The following is a 19,101-nucleotide window of genomic DNA, read 5'->3' as shown; positions in this document are numbered from 1 at the left end:
ATATTACTTCTACAAAAAAAAAGTCTTGTGGCTCAACTTGCCCCGGGTAAGGGGTAAGTTGATCCAGGTCAGGGGGTAAATTGAACCACTGTTCAAACTTGGGCATACCTGTTCAAACCTGGGCATACCTACAAAAAATCTTAAAGGTAACTTTAAACAATAAATAACAAACCAAATACAAGTTTAGTTTTTCAAATATTTTTAATATAAATTTCGATTGAATTGATTGATTTTTTTTAACATGTTAATAAAAGGAAAAGTAATCATACAAATGGTGATACAATTTCATACATCTTACCAATCAAATCAAACACAGGGTAAATTCAACTTTAAATGTAGCCTACAATGAGCTCTTATTATCAACTTGGCCTACTTTCATTAATTTCTCCATTGAAAAACTGGCTCAACTTAACCCAAGGCCCATGGTTCACTTTACCCCATAGCCACCATTTTAGAAAAAATAGTCTAGCATTAAAATTCAGAGTCATCTTTAGCTTAATGACTCACATGGTTTAATACACTGCCAACACATCAACATCAATATATTTGTTTAAACCTGGATACATTTTTTTTTACATGACAGCCGATATAGCTGACATCTAGAAAATGTACTTTGACAAGCAAAAAGCGTTTTTTTGTAAAAATGTTTACTTACCAGACCACAATGAGCATCTCTCTTTCACAGGCAATGATAAATGGGAGAAGCTTGCATAATTTCTGGTCACGTGATTACAACTATAAGGCGTTGCCTGGTTACAGGGGGTGGTTCAAACTTACCCACTGGCTCAATTTACCCCCTTCTCCCCTACACATTTTTACCAGGAATCTCATATATCTTGACAGTTATCATCAGCTGATTTTGCAGAACAGACACTGAGAAAGGGGCGTCACTGTGATGTAACATCTACGCTTCATCATCCCATTGGCTCGGAAACTTCCGGCTTCTTCCTCTTAGGTGAGATTAACAAGACAGAAAAATCAACACTACAATGAGTAGACATTTGGAATAGATAGAGGGTACATTTCTCTCCTTAGACAGTTTTACCCTTTGCCTTAGCGTGTTGTGTAGTTTTCACCGTGTGGGATTAATAAGGAGCTGCCGGCTCTCAACTACAGTAGAGTATTTAGCTCGAAGCGGATTGCAGCCATGATGGCGTCAAGCTACAACGCTAAGGAAGAGGACGCTAACCACCCCGGTGCTGCGAATCACGCAGGGGCAGGGGTTGTGAAAAGTAAAAAGCCGGACAACACAGCGTTCAAACAGCAGAGACTACCCGCCTGGCAGCCCATCCTGACAGCTGGCACCGTGCTGCCCGCTTTCTTCGTTATCGGACTCATCTTCATCCCCATTGGCATCGGCCTGTATGTCACTTCCAACAACATCAAAGAGTTCGAGGTAGGGTCATGTCTGCCTGTCAGCTAACTTTATAGCCACCGCTGACCAGGTTCGTCTAGGTTTTTCTATACAGTCCATTTTAACCAGCCCACTATTCCCTAAAAGAGGCGACAACAGGCCATATGATAAATATAGTGCTAAACCTATTTACCTGTTGTATAACGACGAAGAGGAACACAAATAACAAACGACACCTTTAAATTACCATGTCTGAACACTGAGCCTTTGTCATTAGCGTATTATACACTTTGTTGCTAGTTAGCTAAAACGATTTCAGTGTAATACACAGACACTGTAATGGAAGGAGGTAATATTTCAGAAAACTGTTTAAAACATTTGTAATGTGAACATTATTGTTATTCTCAGGCTGCTCTTAAGTGCTTCTGCTGAGTGGTTTTGCATTATGATAATAAGTAATATTTTGTCAGCATATTTATATCAAAATGTTAGAAACTTAAGTATAACGCAACATTTTGAAGCCAACCAAAATGACCTGTAAGCTGTCCTTTGTATAATATGGAAGTTAATTCAAGGCATTTGTATTCAAATGAGTTTATCTACTTGTACTGAATCAACTCTTTACTAAGCATAATGGATAGGGTCCTATGCTTATCTAGTTTCTAGGTAAACTTATTATATTCAAACCTGCTTTATTAACTTATCTGCTCCTCCTTTTCAGATTGACTACACTGGTGCAAACATTGACAATCCATGCTACAACTGTGCTAAGAACTTCAGCTGGAACAGCACAGCACAGTGCGTCTGCACCGTGCCGTTCACATTGGAGCAGCCATTTGAGGTGAGCACCATCCTGCAGTATGCGGCCCTAATGAATAATATATGACTTCAGCTTCACAACTGATAGTGTTGCTTGAAGTGCTGTAGAAGAGAGAACCTGCACTCATGACATTAAAACTCCATTAAGATCTATTTTAGGTCCAAAGAAAGACAGGCTCAAGGATTGTTTGGAGCTTTTATTATCATTGATTATTGTAGTCTGAAAATATACAGTCCTGTAACTTCCAGTAGGCTTCTATTGATTTTTTTATAAAAGCTCTCACCAGTTTCATCCAATTTTATTTCAAGTGTTTCTTTAGGTTTATTTGTGTGCCTGTGATCTTAACAGCTTCCTTTATATTTAAATTTGTTGTTAAGGTTTATTTAAATTAAAGTTATTGTTTTTGGGTGAAACTAAAATCAAACTGAGGAAAACATTACATCTGTTATCTGAGAACACAACCTATGTTTGTTACACATGAATCTTTCGTTAACAATTGTTTAACAAATTAAGTTCTGTGTGTGGTGAATGGATCTGTAGAGATAGAGCTAAAGATCCATAAAAGCACTTTAGTGCAACCTGACTAAGGTACCGTCTACAGGCCTTAACTGATGCACTCTAAATGTCTATAACACAATCTCTCCTCTCCTGCAGAGCAATGTCTTCATGTACTACGGCTTATCCAACTTTTATCAGAACCACCGACGTTATGTTAAGTCCCGAGATGACAGCCAGCTGAATGGTGACCGGTCTGCTTTAACGGTATAATCTTTGTAAATGTTGAAACATTTTAACATGCCAAAATTAAAATAAATGCCTTTTGCATCAGTAACCATTTTTCTTTTTACAGAGCCCCAGCAAGGAATGTGAACCTTACCGTAAAGGTGAGGGATCGCCCATTGCTCCATGTGGGGCCATAGCTAACAGCCTTTTCAATGGTAAGTACCTTCACAGGATTATTGCTACTCATGTGTGTAACTAAAGTCTAAACTTCTTCTAAAAGCTTAGTACATGACAAATCAGTTGCATACGTTTATCTCTTCAGCACTTAATTATAGAACAATATTGATGTAATGTTTGTTTGTTTCAGACACTCTGCAGCTGTATCACATCGACTCCAACGGCACCTTTAATGAAATTCCTCTGGTCAAGAAGGGAATTGCGTGGTGGACGGACAAACATGTGAAATTCAGGAACCCTGGTGGAAACAACAACCTAACTGTAGCTTTTCAAGGTGATTTCAGCAAACAGTGCACATGACCTTCTAGGCTCATTGATAGGGAATTATTCATAGGGCCCATTAAGATTATGTTCTGATCATTTTAGTGTATGATAAGGCATGCCCCTTCCTTGTGCTTGGACTTCAACCAGAGCTGTGTCTTAGAACCAGAATTTACTTCTTCAGAGTTTGACCCTGCCAAGGACATAAACTGGTCCTTGTGTTTGCAGTTCTTGGCGCCAATAATTTCTTCACACTCATAATCACTTAAGGTGCATTGACCACCTTTGTTTTGTCTTGTTGTTTCTCAGGCACATCTAAGCCGGTGAACTGGAGGAAGCCAGTGTTCGAGTTGGACCCCGAAGATCCTGAGAACAACGGCTTCATTAACGAGGACTTCATCGTGTGGATGCGTACAGCGGCACTGCCCACCTTTCGCAAGCTCTATCGCATCATCCAGAAGAAGCCGAGCACGACCCCCACTCTACCCAGTGGCAAATACTTCTTGAACGTCACTTACAGTATCCTTTGAATTATTACTGTACTGCACATCAACATTAGAGCTAGCCCTAGTCTCTAGGGTTGACTAGCATGCTTTTTCTTTCCTTTTGTTAAACTTCACGGGTAAAATTATTAATAAAAACAACATTTCAGATTATTTAAAATCATATGCTTAAATTGATATGGTGATACTATTATATACGTTTTTTTACAAAATGTTGTCTTAGTTAATCATGCTGTGTTAGCTCTGTTAAAAAAATTAATTTGCATCCAGAATCTCCAGCATGTTTTCTTTTAACCAAGTGACCATCAGATTACCCCGTGCTCAGCTTTGATGGTCGCAAGCGGATGATCCTGAGCACCATCTCCTGGATGGGAGGGAAGAACCCCTTCCTTGGCATTGCCTACATCACTGTGGGCTCCATCTGCTTCTTCCTGGGTGTCGTTCTGCTCATCATCCACCATAAATATGACAACCGCAACAACAGTGCAGATATTCCAAACTAAACTGCTCTTTTATCACGTTCTTCCCGTCTATGCATGCATGAGGGGAACCCAAAGGGTCCGTTCTGGACTGCTTGTTGACTTTAGCGTGAATACACTGGTCTCAGTCATTTGTTGTGTGTTTGTGTAAAGACAGCATTGTCTTTAGTGTCTCATCAAAAGCTGTGTTTTTGTGTTGGGCAACTAAGGCAAATCAAAGATGCTACAGTCTGTGTCTGTGTGCATATAGCTTTATGTCAGCTGCAGAGAATGTCATTTCCTGTCTTCTATTTATCTATACATTATCAAAGTGTCTGTTTTATTTTAGCAGTGCTTTGTGAATGGCTTAATTACTGAAGGATGTGTGTATTTTTAATGCAAGTTTTTGTCTATATTATGTACTGTAGTAGTATGTCCTGCTGATGAATGTACCATTATACATTACAGATTTTGAGATTACCTTGAACATAGAATGGGGAAAGTCATTGCTCGTGTGCCGTTAATAATCGATAGCAGCACTGATATTTAACTTGAAGTATATTATGCTTGCCGAGTCATAGTATACTTACGTAGTACCAAAAGTGTGATTATTTACCTCCACTGTAACTGAAACTCAGCCACTCACAAGGCATATTTTTCAAATTACAATCTGATGCTTATTAATAAGGAAAAGTGGAATTATAATCGTATACTATTATATCCAGTATTCATTATTCTAATTCTCTGGGTAGCGTCGCAGGCTGATGAGAGCACAACAACTATTTCATTTTGACAGTTGGGCCTGAGTGCTGGATTATCTTGCGTTCTGTAATGTTGACCAAATGATATGCACTTTAAAAGTGTCACATTTGTAAGTCACCAACTTGTTTGTTATTTTCTGTTACAAAATGTCATTCTGGATTTAAGTTAATTGAGTAAATTCTTTAGATTTGAAATTTATGGGTTTTATACAAGGTTTTTAGGGTCCAATTAAACAACTTGGTGAATGTTTTTGTGTAAATTGTGATTTTCTTTATTTGCATATCACTATCACAGCCATAACTTAATCATATCACTACCACTACTTTTCTGAGGGTGTATTTGTCCTTTTTTATTTATTGTAATACATTATATAATTATAAGTCGTATTATTATATAATAACTAAATAAAACACTTGACCCACTAATTGTAACAGTGTCACAAGACCGGAAGTAACAATGGATTGTGGGAAGACTGTCAGTCAGTGTGCGTCCTTGTGCTGTGCCTACTGTAAGTGCCTTTACCTTAGTTTACGATAACAGAAGTTTTCCAAAATGTTCAGACAACTATTGGTAAGACAACGTTTCAACTTTTTTATTAACCTTATCAAGTTGCTGTTCTGTTATTAATTTTGTTTTTACCATGTATAATGAATACGTAACTTTAGCTAGGTAAATTCTTATTGACGAGTAACGGTCCTGAGCTAGTTTAACTTTCAAACTTTGCTAAGTAGCCCCGCTAGCAGCTGAGAGTTTAACGTCATTAAACCCTCGAGATATTTAAGTAAAAAACGATGTTACATATAATATTATTGTCATATGTCATAGAGCAAATGCAAAATGGTTTGATATTTTCCCTTTTGTCAGGACACCTGCTACCTAGCAGCTTAGGCAACAGGAATACAATAAAGTCAGGTTAGTGATGTTACACACGATGCGAATACCGACCTATAGCTGTATCGATTGCTTCGCTTCAACTCAACAAAAACGTACCCACTATAAACATGAATCAGGGACGTGCTTGTCAACCTGCCACATCATGTGAAACTTGCAATCCCTCCATAATGTATAACGTTTACTGTATACAGTGTGGTGGTGTGACAGACAGAGTTTTAAAGAAAAATCGAGGTAAAGTTTCAGGTAAGTCATGATTACATTTAGGTAGGGCTGTTTAACACCCGCTTTTTTATAATGTGTACCATTAATCCATCCACGTGCATTCCCGTAAAAGGATACTTTAAACATATTGCCAAACCATTAATCATGATATTGTGTACCTATAATCTTTGACTGTATGTAGCACCACCATTTTGAGCTATATGATCAACAGTGGCAGCAGTGACCTCTGATTTGACTCAGTCTTGTATGTAACCCTTCATACAAGTGCAATGCAGAGAGTCGGCCATAAGATGTCACCGTTGAGACCATTTAAAAAGGGAACTATTTTGAGCACAATTTGCTTTTTGTGTCATCATATACTGTTAGTCATGATTAGATTATAATTGTTTAAAGGTCCCATGACATGGCCATTTCTACTGATCATAATTCCATTGTTGAGGTCTACTAGAATAGATTTACATTGTTCAATGTTCCAAAATCACATTGGTTTCTCATACAGCATCTCTGTATAGTATGTGTATTCTATACTCTGTCCTAAACGGCTTGTTGGAGCTCCTGCCCCCCCTCCCTATGAGCCCACTGTGCTCTGATTGGTCAGCTCGCCCACTCTGTTCTGATGAGTCCACCACCGTTACAGCGGAACATCAGTGATTATGTGTTACAATGGCGTTTGTTAGCAACCAGAAAATGACACCAGTAATGACAAACATGAGAATGCTGCATGGGGTCTGGGTGCCGTGTTGGCGGGACGTTGCGGGGCTCGCTGCTCCGCCCTTTGAGGCTCGAGTGTGAGCTGGATTACTGGTGTCATTTCCTGGTTGCTGCGTGGGGTCTGCGAGACAGCAAGACACCGCAAAACTCAGCCTGAGCACACACATAAACTCACAGCCTGGCTGTTCGCCACACAGTTCGCCAAACACTACGGCCTGAGAAAAGATAAGGCTGAGTCAGTGTATGTGCCGACGAGACTCCGCAGAGTAGCGCGGCTGAGAAAAGACAAGGCTGAGTGAGTGTTTCTCCGCAATCCCAACTCGTCTATTACCAACGTTCAGGGAGCTCTATGCTCGACGCTAAAGGTCCCCCCACTGCGTTTGATAGTAACGCCAAGGGATCCTGGTGTGTGAGGAGCTCCACGGATTGGTCCATTTGGACCAATTGGTCCATTTGGGTATGGTCACGTCACTGAAGAAAAAAATGGAAAAAGAAAAATCTCCAACGAGGCGTTCTGGGGCAGCATAGACAGGTATTTTCTGTGTTAGAGTTTTACTCGCTACAGGGTGTACTTTGAGGGTTTGTGACTTTGCAGACCGTTTACATGCAGAAAAAGCTACATAACACACAAGGGGACGGGTAATAACCCGAAAAGCATGTCATGGGACCTTTAAACTTGAAAAATACTCAGTTGAGAGATTTCCCCAACAGGGACTTCGGCTGCTCTCCAGGCGGACCATCACAAGCAGTGCCCGCAGACAGGCTGATAACGGTGTGAAGGAAAAACAAAAACTGTTTCAGGTAATGTTTTTGAAAACTATATGACATTCCTAAACATTATAATCACATTAATTTCCCATTTGAGCTTTGTAACAGTGTTTCAGATGCTGTCTGACTCCTGTAAACCACAGGAGTAGTCTAGTCTTACTAAGAGTTTTCTTTCTGACACTTTTAATGATACATCTGAGCAAAGGTAATATCATAAATGTGAAGTGAAATGTATGTTCTCACTTAACAAAAAAGTCAATGTCTGATGTCTAGTGAAGCATTGTTGGTATGAAACATTCTTTATAACTGTGAAATGAAATCTTAATTTAGGCACCTTTTGTCATACTTTGAAGGTAATTATATGTTCTTTGTTTTTATAATGATAATGTTAAAGTTTCTATTTTATTCCCAGGTTCTGGAGACAGAATCAAATGTTATCCTGTTTGTAGCCTGACAGATAAGAGGGTTTCCACACTGCAGTGTTTGGATGACCTTCGCCTGTAGCTGAGGCTGGAGTTATACTAATTATGCTTGCGAGCCGCTAATTAAAAAGCCATTGCAAAACCAACGTTCCAATGTGGCAGGCTTTTGCTGATCCATGCATAGCGCTAGGAATTACAGTGGCCGTAGTTGACAAATGGCCTATCCTTGCTTCTAAATCCTAGAGCAAGCACTGCTTCATTGCACAGTTTACTGTACGTCACCACTTAATTGCTATGGTTAACCAGAGATGAGCCCTACAACAATTTGAATACCATAGAAAGATCAACAAAGTCCTCAACATACCCTTGAAGTTGACATGTCTCTTCTGAAATAACTGTACGCCTTGACTTTCTATGCAGGAGGACAACGGTTTACCTATCCATCTGAAGGGCGGGGTGAAGGACGCTCTCATCTACAGATTCACAATGGCTCTCACTGTATTTGGTAAGTCAGCATTTGTCTGAGATTTGATGAGTCAGGCTCACTCTGCATGTCTCAGTCTGTCTTTATTCAAGGGAAACATCTCATGCCAGTGGCCTGACCCCAATGTTATTACTGAAACTGACTTGGAAAGTCAAATAACTATAATTGCACGATGCCTCATGAAGGGTTGTTTGAAGTCAAGATAAATGCTTGTGTTGTACTGTATCTCCGGCACATCTGTAATACGTGTCTGCTCTCTCCACAGGGAGTGGATATGTGGTGTACGAGCTGTTTACTGCTGCGATGCCCAAGAAGGCATAGTGAAACAGGATCGGACTATCTGACGGAACAATCATGCACTCGCTGCTCACTCATCAAGTCTGTGCTGCTCAGATTTGTATTCTTGGACATTATTTGTTCTATCAATACTATCAATATGTGTCATGTTTGATGTATGTATTGACTGTACAAATCATGAGCTGTTGATAATAATAAAAATATATATCTTGTGAAATTGTGTCACTTTTAAAAAATGGATCCCTGCTGTAGATGTAAACTTTGCAACACGCTTCCATTGAGTCTAATGCATTAGAAAATAGATATGTATTCTTCACCAACAGATTTAAAGTAGGATATTGTTGTCCGTTAGTAACCTGTGTATATTTATGAAGACTAGATTGGATTTCCTACATATCCAAAAAAATGTATCTACTGCAGGTCTCTGATTTGAGCACTAGAGGGCAATACAAACCAGTCAGAAGGCTCACGGTGGCAATTACTTTCAGCTGTTTCTGAAATACTTCGATTTCTCCAGCAAAATTAATGTTCCTTTGGTTCCCACATTATTTATAAACTTATGGAATATATGGGCTAACCTTATTAAATGTATTGTGGTGTATTCAAGCATCTTGAACGCATTGTGAGAAAATCCACATATGACACGAATAGCCAAGAGGTTTCTTAAAACCTAAAGCTTTCATTTCAGTCCACATCTGAGTAAATAAATTGGATAAGGTTGCCTGTTGCGCATATAAAACACTTCTCTTCCTCTTAGTGCCGTCTGGCCAAATGTTGCCCTGCTGTGAAATTCACATTGGAATTGGAAACTCATTAAATCAACAGACCAAAAGAATGCAGGAAAAAATGTCATTTCCAAACATTGGATCGGTCTCTGCGGGGGACATGCATCAACTGACGGGCAGAGTTTCGTAAGACACCCATATGATGGTAAACTGAGAGTTGGAACTGCCCCCCATATTAAGTAGCCGATGGTGGAAAGATTCTTCCCACTTTGAAAGGGTTTTCCTTCTTGGACATCTGCTGTTGGAGCCTCCAGTAGCCAGAGAGAGGAGAGGGGTCCAGCCGCAGCTCCTGAAATTCTTACTTTACTTTCCAGAGGGGGAGGCTTCAAGCAGGCTGCTCTCACATTTGCTCTGTCCATTTTTTGGGGGGTTTGAATTGGTAAGTTGACTTACTTTTATTTATTTTCAAAAGTGTATTATCGGAGCTTTAACAATACAAATCACTACTTTATGTTTCAATACATTTGACAGAATATGTTGATTTTTGTCGCAGTTTTTTTTACTGTGGGAGGATGCATTTCACACCAACTTAATCACTGTGCTCAATCTAACTTAACGTCGTTTTTTTAAGATAAATTACTTTCGAAGATCTTTTTAATCACGTTATTGAACTGAGCTGAATGCAATTGCAACTTCAACAGTCAAAGACAAGCAAAGTCTATGTAATGTCTAGGCACATTTGTTTTGTGATAATGCATTAATAGGCAAGCTTTTTGGCTTTATTTGCAGTTTAAATTAGATTAAACCCCAATTGTGTGCGAGGGGCCAACAGAGTAATGTTGGTCCCTTTGGCTGCAGTATTCCTGCTCGTGCACCAGGCGGTGCGCACAGCCTGTGGTAGGATACATTTAAAGACACTTTCAGCAAAAAAGGGATACTGTGTGGATGTGGTTTATTTTTGTGGCTTATTTTTATTGAAGTAAAAAGAGTAACCCCATTGCATACGTTGTATTCATTTCGGTATTGTATTTAAATGCTCTTAGCTGAGTCTGTGTAAAGCATTATTGATTTCTGTAACTGGATTTAACCATAAAGAAATAGATCTAGTGTAATTGAAGGAGAGGATTAAGGTTGGATTTTTGAAATGTATATAAAACTTATTTTGTTCAAAATGACTTTCAATCAAAATGCACTGCAATATTTTACACATTTAGACACATATAAAATATCATTAAGTTGCATGAATTATATGAAGAGTTTCAACCAGACATCATCCCTGTAAAGTGAGGTAGAACCAAAGGAAAGACTATACTATGTGTGAGCTACATAGCGACCCACTAAAACAATCAGGAGAGCTAGAAGGCAAAAGAGTCCCAGATTATACTTAAGAAAATCAGACGGATGAACATGTGTAAAACAGTTTTTCTAAATCCCTCATTACCAAATACCTACAATAAGTACACACCTCAGGGTGTGGGAATCAACTAAGCAGTCAGGTGTGGCAGTTGTTGTGTAACAAAGTCTAGATGGATCTTGCAGTCTGTCATTAAGGAGAGTAATGATTGAATAATAGGAGCTATGATTATTTATTCCAGAAAAATATTATTTTAAATGCACTATGTACTTTTAATGAAGCGCAAACTGGGTGTTCTTCAGCTCATGTTAAATCTCAATACAGCGGTATATTAGTCATAATGTATCACCTGCATGTGTTGCTGCCTATGCCCACACTGACAGTGAGCTTGTAATAAACCTGCATCCTAAAAACATATTTTCTCTTTATCATCAGACTGATTGATGCTCTGCTGACCGTTCAGGACCAAACATGAAAATAGGGCTGTCACTGGCCGCGGCTGCATTCTTTGCAGCCCTGCTCTCCACCATAGATGCCCAAGGTAAAAGAAAGCACTTGGCCTCACGGCACTCACATACACTCTGTCTCTTTATCTCTTCCTTCTCTTCTTTCTCCTGTACACCTCCAATGGTTCTCTATGTTACAGGGATTAGTCACTTTAAAGAGTCATCTCATTGACACTGAACTCTTTGTATTGATAAACTAAATAAAGTTATTCTTGGTTCATGTGTATGTTATATGACTATGTGCATTTTGGACTACTGACTTAATTTGTAATGCTTTTATCCCTCATTTGCAGCGTACTTTGTCCGATTTATCTGTGTGGACAGGCTTTAATGTCAAATCCAAATCCAGATCTCATTTACTTGTATGGTTTTGTTCTTTTGGATTAAATCAATAATTCTGGAGCCATGTTCACAAATGTAAATATAAAAAAACACCACACTTGCAAGTTTATTTCATTTCCAATTTCTTATTAAATGCATTTAACAGCAGGGCACAGAGTAGAATAAAAGTGTTTACCCATAAATGTCTTAGGAAAGCTGCTGTCGTTTCAATTTAATGACAGCAAGCGTGTGCACTTTCTCCAAAGCAAAATTTGGAACATTGCCAAGTTCTTGTTAATTAGGCATTTAAATACTTCATCATATATTTATGCTGAGGTTGTAGTAGGATGTTGTAAATCTCGTCCTGTGGCAGCAAGTAAATACAGTGCTTTAACGTATTAAATTACTTAAGCAACATCATAGTTGTACTATAGCGGAAACAGAGTGCAATAATTTAAAATACATAAAAAACAGCAAAAAGCGTAAAAGTAGTGCTATGTTAGGCAATTAAGTTTGGTAGAAAGTCTAATAAATGGTTATATCCAAAGGGTTCAAAACTGTATGTATAATCTTGTGACTATCCCTGTTGGATTTTGTGCTCATATTACTATTGTTTTAGCACCTATTAAATGCACTTTACTGTACATATCACAAGGGCCAACATGTCATAGACTGTTAACAATCTGTCAGGAATTTTGACAGAAAATGACTCAAAGTAATTTCATATGCAAACATTTCAATCCAGTATAATGGCAAATATGGAAATATGGTATGGAAACCCTCAGATTATTTTCCTTCTGAAAGCTCTCTGGCAGCGTGAGAGGAGTCTAACGTCTCCTCTCACATATCTCCACCAACCGAATGGAAAGATGAAATACGAGAATAGCAAATTAATCCTCAGACAGCGCAAAGACAAAGAGCCTTTCTAGGGCTCTTTTGCGGGCATTTGCAAAAACGCTGAGTTGCAATACATATGGAAAGTTAATATGCAGCAATGTTTAATGTCAGCACATGTTGTGGAATTACTTTGGCATCTGTCCTGCCTCTTTGGGAGAGTCGGTGTACTTTCCTCCTCTTTTTGGTCTCTCCTCCTGGCAGCAGCTCAGGCCAGGATGGTTGTCTGGCTGGAGACTGAGGTTACTAATGGAACAGTAGCCAGACTCTGGCCCCTGGGAGCCTGAGGTGTCTTTTATTAGGAACTGATGGGACTGACATCCATATAACAAGAGCAACCAAGTTTGACAAAACCACCTTTGTTCCTCAGTATATTTTATAAGCAGGAGGACATGGTCGGAGACATTGTAACAAATTGAAATTGCCTGAAACAAACAAATGTAGGAGAGCCAGGTTGACATGGAAGTCAACCCTCGCCTAGAACAATTTCATTAACATGTTTTAATCCGTAATTGATTGGCAATTGCTACCCACCTCCACTCCTACACCCACACCCACATACACTTCCGTACCCCATACCATTTCGTGTTGGAGATGCGTACTCACGGAGAAATCAGGTGGAACGCGGCCCATCGGGGCTCCTTGAGTTGATAAGTCAGGTTGGTGATCCTCAAATCGCAGTTTTTAAATTATCTGGTGGGCTCCTGTTTGTCATCTGCCTGTGCATTCAGTGTGTCCCAAGCTATGGCTTCCTCCTCAAAATGTATTTTACAATGATATTCTTGCCTCCCATGGCATTCTTATTCTACTTTACAGCTAGCATGAACCCACCCTACAGTCCCATGCATGCTCACTTACCTAAGATCAGCCCCATCATGGTATGTTACCACTATGGGTAAATTAAGGCTCGGCCTGGCACTACAAGTCAGTTCAAATTTCATCATGCTAACCTCAAGAAAATATTGAATGTATCACAAAATAATTTGTTTAGTCTTACACTATTAATTTTTTTTATTGAACACTTATTTGCTACTGTTTCTAATTACATCACTTTTCGAGGCGAGTAGCATGAAGCATGAACTTAGCTAACTATTTAATTAACAAATAAATTAAGCCAGAGGTAGTTTAAAACTAACCTTATGACCCTTTTTAAGTGGCAATGGATAACTTGGTTAATAAAATGGGAAACAAATGTAACTTTTATGCATGTAAATAACACATGCTAAATGTTAGCAACATTTCGATAACATTTGCCAACTAACATTAGCTAACTAACATTAGCCCTTTCCCTCGATTTCGTACCAACCTAAAGGCTGTAAAAAAGGAATATCATTTAAAAATATGTTTGTCATCTCTGTCTGTGTGGTCCCAATTGTACATGGAAACTAAGTCCAGTCAATTAAAGTTGTTAAACCAAACAACTTTCTCATGTACATGATGCATGACGCTGTGTTCAAGTCAGCTCGATGTAAAGACGCGAGGCCTTGTCACACTGTATATGTTTTTCCTTTATTTATTTTGATGTACACACTTTCTCTATTATAGTACATCTAAACAGTTTAAAGATTGTCTACATTAATTTATTCTCCCTTGACGAATGCATTATTCTGCCAATGAAAAAGTACACAAGGGTCTCCGGCGACGAATTGTGTATTCTTTTTAAAAGGTTTGCAATGGATGTGTGCCACTCATCGTGTAAAGAGTTCTAACCAAATCAAAGCCCTTTTCATCTTTGAAATATGTTTATATACAATGTATATATAACATATGGTGTTTAACTTTGTCAAGAGTTACTTCAACAACTATATGGCAACCTTGATTCCATTGTATAATCAGTATCTGTTGTATTTTTGTTATGCTGCGATCAACTCATACATATAAGGAGTTTAGTATAAGGTCGGGGCATGCGTTGTTATGACTGCACTCAGCATGTGTTGTTTGGTTCACTCAATGTTTGCACTTTGGTAGAGTTTGCGTGGAGTCGTGCACATGTTGCGTATGCCAGTGCTTGAGTTGCTGGCCATCGTGGTTGGGCAACTCAAACAAATGCCATTTTACTCCAAAATGGCTTCTCACACTTTTTTCAATGTTGTCACATGTTCTTTACTTGTCATCCTTACAAATGGACATCAGTGCCATGTGTCTGTCCCCAACAACGAACAATTCCACTTCAGTCATGAAGTGTTTGTCGTTGGGATCAATGTGAATGCTTGATAAAAATGCCTATCATTAATTTGATCATAAATATTAAATTCATACATATGTTTATATTTGTTGTGATTTACCAATTGTGTTTCAACTCTTTTTTGCAGTGGAACCCCCCTCAAACTTGAAATATAAAATTCTCAATGAGAACTCAGTGGAAATGTCATGGACAAGACCCTCATCAAGAATAGAGGGCTTCCGGCTACAAATTGTATCTGATGCAGGTCAGTATGGGAGTGAGCACTTAGAGTAGGTTATTGATATGAGCCCAACATCATTTGATTTGGTTTTGAATTCCCTCTCCTAGATGAACCATCCAGAGACTTTACGTTTGATGCATATGCCACAATGACCAAAATCACTGACCTGACAGCTGACTTGGACTACACGGTGTCCATAAACTCCTATTATGGGTCAGAGGAAAGTATTCCCATCTTTGGACAACTTACAAGTAAGTCATCTTTTTTAATGGGGGTTCATTCAGATTGTTGAGAAAATTCACAACTCACTTCATTTCAAGTGTAAAATTACTTTTACAGAAGACACAAGCACTAGCATGACTGCATTGTTACAGTCATACAATCAACTTTAAGCATCTACATAATTTTCTACGTCTCAACATACAGAACATCTCCTTCTTCACCATACCAATAGAAATAAAAATGTACCTTTAATTACACAATAAATGATTCCATGTAGCAGTTTCATCTAGCCGCATGAGATGAAGGAAAGTAGGGAAAAATCACATCTGCTTTCTATCTCTGAATTGCTCACTGTTTATAGTTAATGCAGCATGAAGATATGCGTTTGTGTAAATGTGGGTTTGACCCTCTTGACCAGATTTTATGATGTGTTGACTCTATTGCCAGTGAAAAAGCGCATAGTGAGGCTGGCATATGTGCGTTGCTAACTCACCAAGTGTTTCCTGTGTTTCAGTCCAGTCCAGTAACACCAGTGGACGAGTCAGGAAGCCACAGATAGATGCAATCAGTGAGTATGTTTACTGTAATGTCAACCAAAATCTAAACCGGGTCTGTCCTTCAAGTTTTTTGTCATCAAAATATTTATTTCCCATGGAATAATTTGGTCAAGCGTACATTTCACCCCCTGGAGGGGTTATAACTGGATAAGCAGAGAGGGACTGGGAGGGCATATACTGGTTATTATAATTGACACCAGTCTGTACATTAAGAAAAAGGGAAAGAAAGGCTTGAAGCTAGGAGACATGTGTTCTCTTATGAGTCATTGGGTGGAGAGGAGCAGGAGGGGGTTGTCAAGCAATGACGTATTCACTGTGCCACATAGAGGCAAGTTTTAAAGATGTGGCAGTTCTAATTATGATGTCCCCTTGTCAAACTTTTCTACTCATATTGTGAGATCTATCTGTGTACATTTACAAAAGGACATGCTCACTCTCCACCCATAACTGTTGATCTTTGCCAACTTCCCATCCTATATCCTTACAATAGTGAAGCTCTCAGAAATTATTTTACAAGCACTCAAAAACTTTGAATAAACCCTAATTTGGTGACATCATTTTCAACATTGAGTCAGGGAAACTTTTAAGGAGAAGTATGCCCTTGTAAGAAGGAATCTCATGAGTGGTGAGGAACATAATTTGGAGTCAATGAGACTTTGGGGAAATGAGGATTAAAGGCCATCTACATGAGCCCTGCCAATTATATCAATAGATTCATCTTAAATGCTCCAGAGAATTTAATCTAGGATTGAAAGCCCTTTAGGATTTAAAAGTATTAAAGTGAATAATGCTGTTGGAACTTGTGTTAAATGTTTAGTCTGATTTTTTTCCTCAGTCTGCCGGAATGACTATACCAGCCCACTGTTTGGCACTGGCTAATATTTCCTTTGATGTCAGAATGCACATTTCTGAGCCGTCCAACTACCTGTCAAGGATTTGATTTGTTTTAGACCGGAATAGAAATAGGCCAGTGAAAATATTGTAAAATTGGTATAAAAAAAAGCTCACTATCAAAACTGCCTGGCTTCACAAAAACCTTCTACATTATTTTCTTACTGTCCTATTCTTGACTGACTTTTATTTCTCCAATCTTTCCTTAGAGTGTTCGGTCAGTGCATTGGCAGATTTGGTTTTTCTGGTGGATGGCTCATGGAGTGTGGGCAGAGAGAACTTCAAGCACATTCGTAGTTTCATCAGTGCCATGGCAGGGGCCTTCGACATTGGCACTGACAAGACACGGGTTGCCGTAGTTCAGTACAGTACAGACACCCGAACAGAGTTCCCCCTCACACGTTACAACAGAAGAGGAGATCTTCTCCAAGCTATCAACTCCCTGCCATACAAAGGCGGAAATACTATGACAGGTAAGGTGTTCATTTCAGAACGAGATACAGTATTGTAGAGGTATACATTTACAGGTTTTTTCTTTTATTTCCAACTTTAATGTATGTACATTTCTATTTTAAGGTGATGCCATAGATTACCTTCTGCAACACATCTTTACGGAGGCAGCTGGATCCAGGAAAGGTTTTCCTAAGGTAGCCATGATCATCACTGATGGAAAATCCCAGGACCCAGTGGAGGAATATGCTAAAAGGCTTAGGAACATTGGAGTGGAAATCTTTGTCCTAGGTATGGTTTGTTATTCAGTGTTTTGTTGAATAGTGCTCTCCCATGTAAAAGTCTGCCTGTTCTTGGAAACCATTTGGTTTTCCATTGATTGTTCATAAGCATATTTGACTTGGTAAAAGTCAAGTACTGTTGATCTGTCTAACATACTCAATAGTCTAAAAGCATCAACATATTCCACATCTGTTGACGTAGTTCACATTTTCCTCCTTAGGTATCAAAGGAGCAGATGAGGATGAGCTAAAGGAAATTGGCTCCACACCTCACAACAAGCATGTGTACAATGTTGCCAACTTTGACATGATCCAAGAGGTACAGAAAAAGATTATCACAGAGGTGTGCTCTGGTGTCGATGAGCAACTTGGCGCTCTTGTCAGCGGGGAAGAAAGTAAGTTAAAACACATTTGTTGTTGTTGAATTTGGTTTTGACATGCAATCAAATGAAGCACTGTTTCTTTGAATACATCTTGAAACGCTCATATATTGATACATTTCTTGCATTCTCCACAGTGGTAGAGCCAGCCTCTAACCTGCAGGTGACAGAAATTGCATCAAAGTCAATGAGACTGACATGGGATGCCTCCCTGGGGGAAATCACAGGCTACAAGCTCACCCTAAGCCCCATGCTAGCTGGAATGAAACGCCAAGAGCTTTACATTGGGCCCACACAGACATCAATCAATGTTCGTGACCTTTCCCCTGAGACTGAGTATGAGATCAGCCTGTTTGCCCTCAAAGGTCTGTCTCCCAGTGAAGCCATCCTGGCAATGGAAAAGACCCAGCCTGTCAAAGTGTCAACAGGTAAGATTAATGGCTGAGTACACCATTTTTACTTTTCCTTAAATAGTTCCCTTGTTTCATGGCAAAAGCCATACAATTAATGAATCAATTGTTTTTTATATTTTGGCAGAGTGCTCTTTGGGAGTGGATGTACAGGCTGATGTGGTCATACTGGTTGATGGCTCTTACAGTATTGGATTACAAAATTTTGCCAAAGTGCGTGCTTTCTTGGAGGTTCTGGTCACTTCCTTTGACATTGGACCCAACAAGGTCCAGATCAGCTTGGTCCAGTACAGTCGTGATCCACACACTGAGTTTGCCCTCAACACCCACCATGACATAAATGCTGTTGTCAAAGCTGTTCGCACTTTCCCCTACCGTGGAGGCTCCACCAACACTGGCAGAGCCATGAAATATGTTTCGGAAAAGATCTTTATCAATGCCCGTGGAGCAAGAGAGAATGTCCCCCGTGTCATGGTCCTGATCACAGATGGAAAGTCATCTGACTCGTTTAAGGATGCAGCCACTGGCCTGAGGAATACTGATGTGGAGATCTTTGCCGTTGGTGTGAAGGATGCCGTGAGGTCAGAGTTGGAGGCCATTGCTAATCAACCATCAGACGCTCATGTCTATGAGGTGGAGGACTTTGATGCCTTCCAGAGGATCTCCAAGGAGCTGACTCAGTCCATCTGTCTAAGGATTGAACAGGAGCTGCTTAACATCAAAAAGAGAAGTAAGTAAGAGGATAGAATACCGAAACCCAATAACTATGGCCATGAGTGTGCCGGATGC

General features: G+C 39.4%; 3 protein-coding genes across 6 annotated transcripts in view; all 3 read left to right on the top strand.

Annotated features, from left to right (window-relative positions):
* The first annotated feature begins 923 nt into the window (after positions 1-923).
* On the top strand, positions 924-5,367 carry LOC117496486 (cell cycle control protein 50A-like). Its single transcript, XM_034148196.1, has 7 exons — positions 924-1,396; positions 2,076-2,195; positions 2,829-2,936; positions 3,025-3,112; positions 3,265-3,408; positions 3,705-3,914; positions 4,208-5,367. Exons 1-7 carry the CDS (start codon positions 1,148-1,150, stop codon positions 4,399-4,401), a joined length of 1,113 nt encoding a protein of 370 aa, XP_034004087.1. The 5' UTR covers positions 924-1,147; the 3' UTR covers positions 4,402-5,367.
* Positions 5,368-5,602: 235 nt separating this feature from the next.
* Positions 5,603-9,133, top strand: LOC117477392 (cytochrome c oxidase subunit 7A2, mitochondrial). The gene is made up of 4 exons (XM_034124056.1): positions 5,603-5,688; positions 7,657-7,746; positions 8,556-8,640; positions 8,885-9,133. Exons 1-4 carry the CDS (start codon positions 5,671-5,673, stop codon positions 8,938-8,940), a joined length of 249 nt encoding a protein of 82 aa, XP_033979947.1. The 5' UTR covers positions 5,603-5,670; the 3' UTR covers positions 8,941-9,133.
* Positions 9,134-9,950: 817 nt separating this feature from the next.
* col12a1a (collagen, type XII, alpha 1a) overlaps positions 9,951-19,101 on the top strand; it is a 53,571-nt gene continuing 44,420 nt past the window's right edge. For 2 of the 4 annotated variants that reach the window (XM_034118671.1, XM_034118806.1), the window contains exons 1-10: positions 9,951-10,080; positions 11,431-11,536; positions 15,029-15,145; positions 15,229-15,372; positions 15,858-15,911; positions 17,001-17,264; positions 17,368-17,532; positions 17,744-17,917; positions 18,040-18,330; positions 18,440-19,042. In XM_034118671.1, the coding sequence (XP_033974562.1) occupies positions 11,467-11,536; positions 15,029-15,145; positions 15,229-15,372; positions 15,858-15,911; positions 17,001-17,264; positions 17,368-17,532; positions 17,744-17,917; positions 18,040-18,330; positions 18,440-19,042 (1,882 nt within the window). In that variant the 5' untranslated portion in view covers positions 9,951-10,080; positions 11,431-11,466. Of the gene's footprint in view, positions 10,081-11,430; positions 11,537-15,028; positions 15,146-15,228; positions 15,373-15,857; positions 15,912-17,000; positions 17,265-17,367; positions 17,533-17,743; positions 17,918-18,039; positions 18,331-18,439; positions 19,043-19,101 lie in introns of those variants that run through there. The other 2 variants (XM_034118748.1, XM_034118889.1) reach the window with 2 other exon arrangements.

This window comes from Trematomus bernacchii, unplaced genomic scaffold (assembly GCF_902827165.1).
Source record: "Trematomus bernacchii unplaced genomic scaffold, fTreBer1.1, whole genome shotgun sequence".
NCBI lineage: Eukaryota > Metazoa > Chordata > Actinopteri > Perciformes > Nototheniidae > Trematomus > Trematomus bernacchii.
This window is presented reverse-complemented; position numbering and strand designations above follow the sequence as displayed.

What these genes read in the sequence shown, in the direction of transcription:
- LOC117496486 (XM_034148196.1), top strand. Translation starts at nt 1,148, where the DNA reads ATGATGGCGTCAAGCTACAACGCTAAGGAAGAGGACGCTAACCACCCC. An exon ending in CATTGGAGCAGCCATTTGAG is followed by an intron (nt 2,196 to 2,828) that starts GTGAGCACCATC and finishes CCTCTCCTGCAG; the next exon opens with AGCAATGTCTTCATGTACTA. An exon ending in AGCTAACAGCCTTTTCAATG is followed by an intron (nt 3,113 to 3,264) that starts GTAAGTACCTTC and finishes TGTTTGTTTCAG; the next exon opens with ACACTCTGCAGCTGTATCAC.
- LOC117477392 (XM_034124056.1), top strand. An exon ending in AAAAACAAAAACTGTTTCAG is followed by an intron (nt 7,747 to 8,555) that starts GTAATGTTTTTG and finishes CTTTCTATGCAG; the next exon opens with GAGGACAACGGTTTACCTAT. An exon ending in AATGGCTCTCACTGTATTTG is followed by an intron (nt 8,641 to 8,884) that starts GTAAGTCAGCAT and finishes CTCTCTCCACAG; the next exon opens with GGAGTGGATATGTGGTGTAC.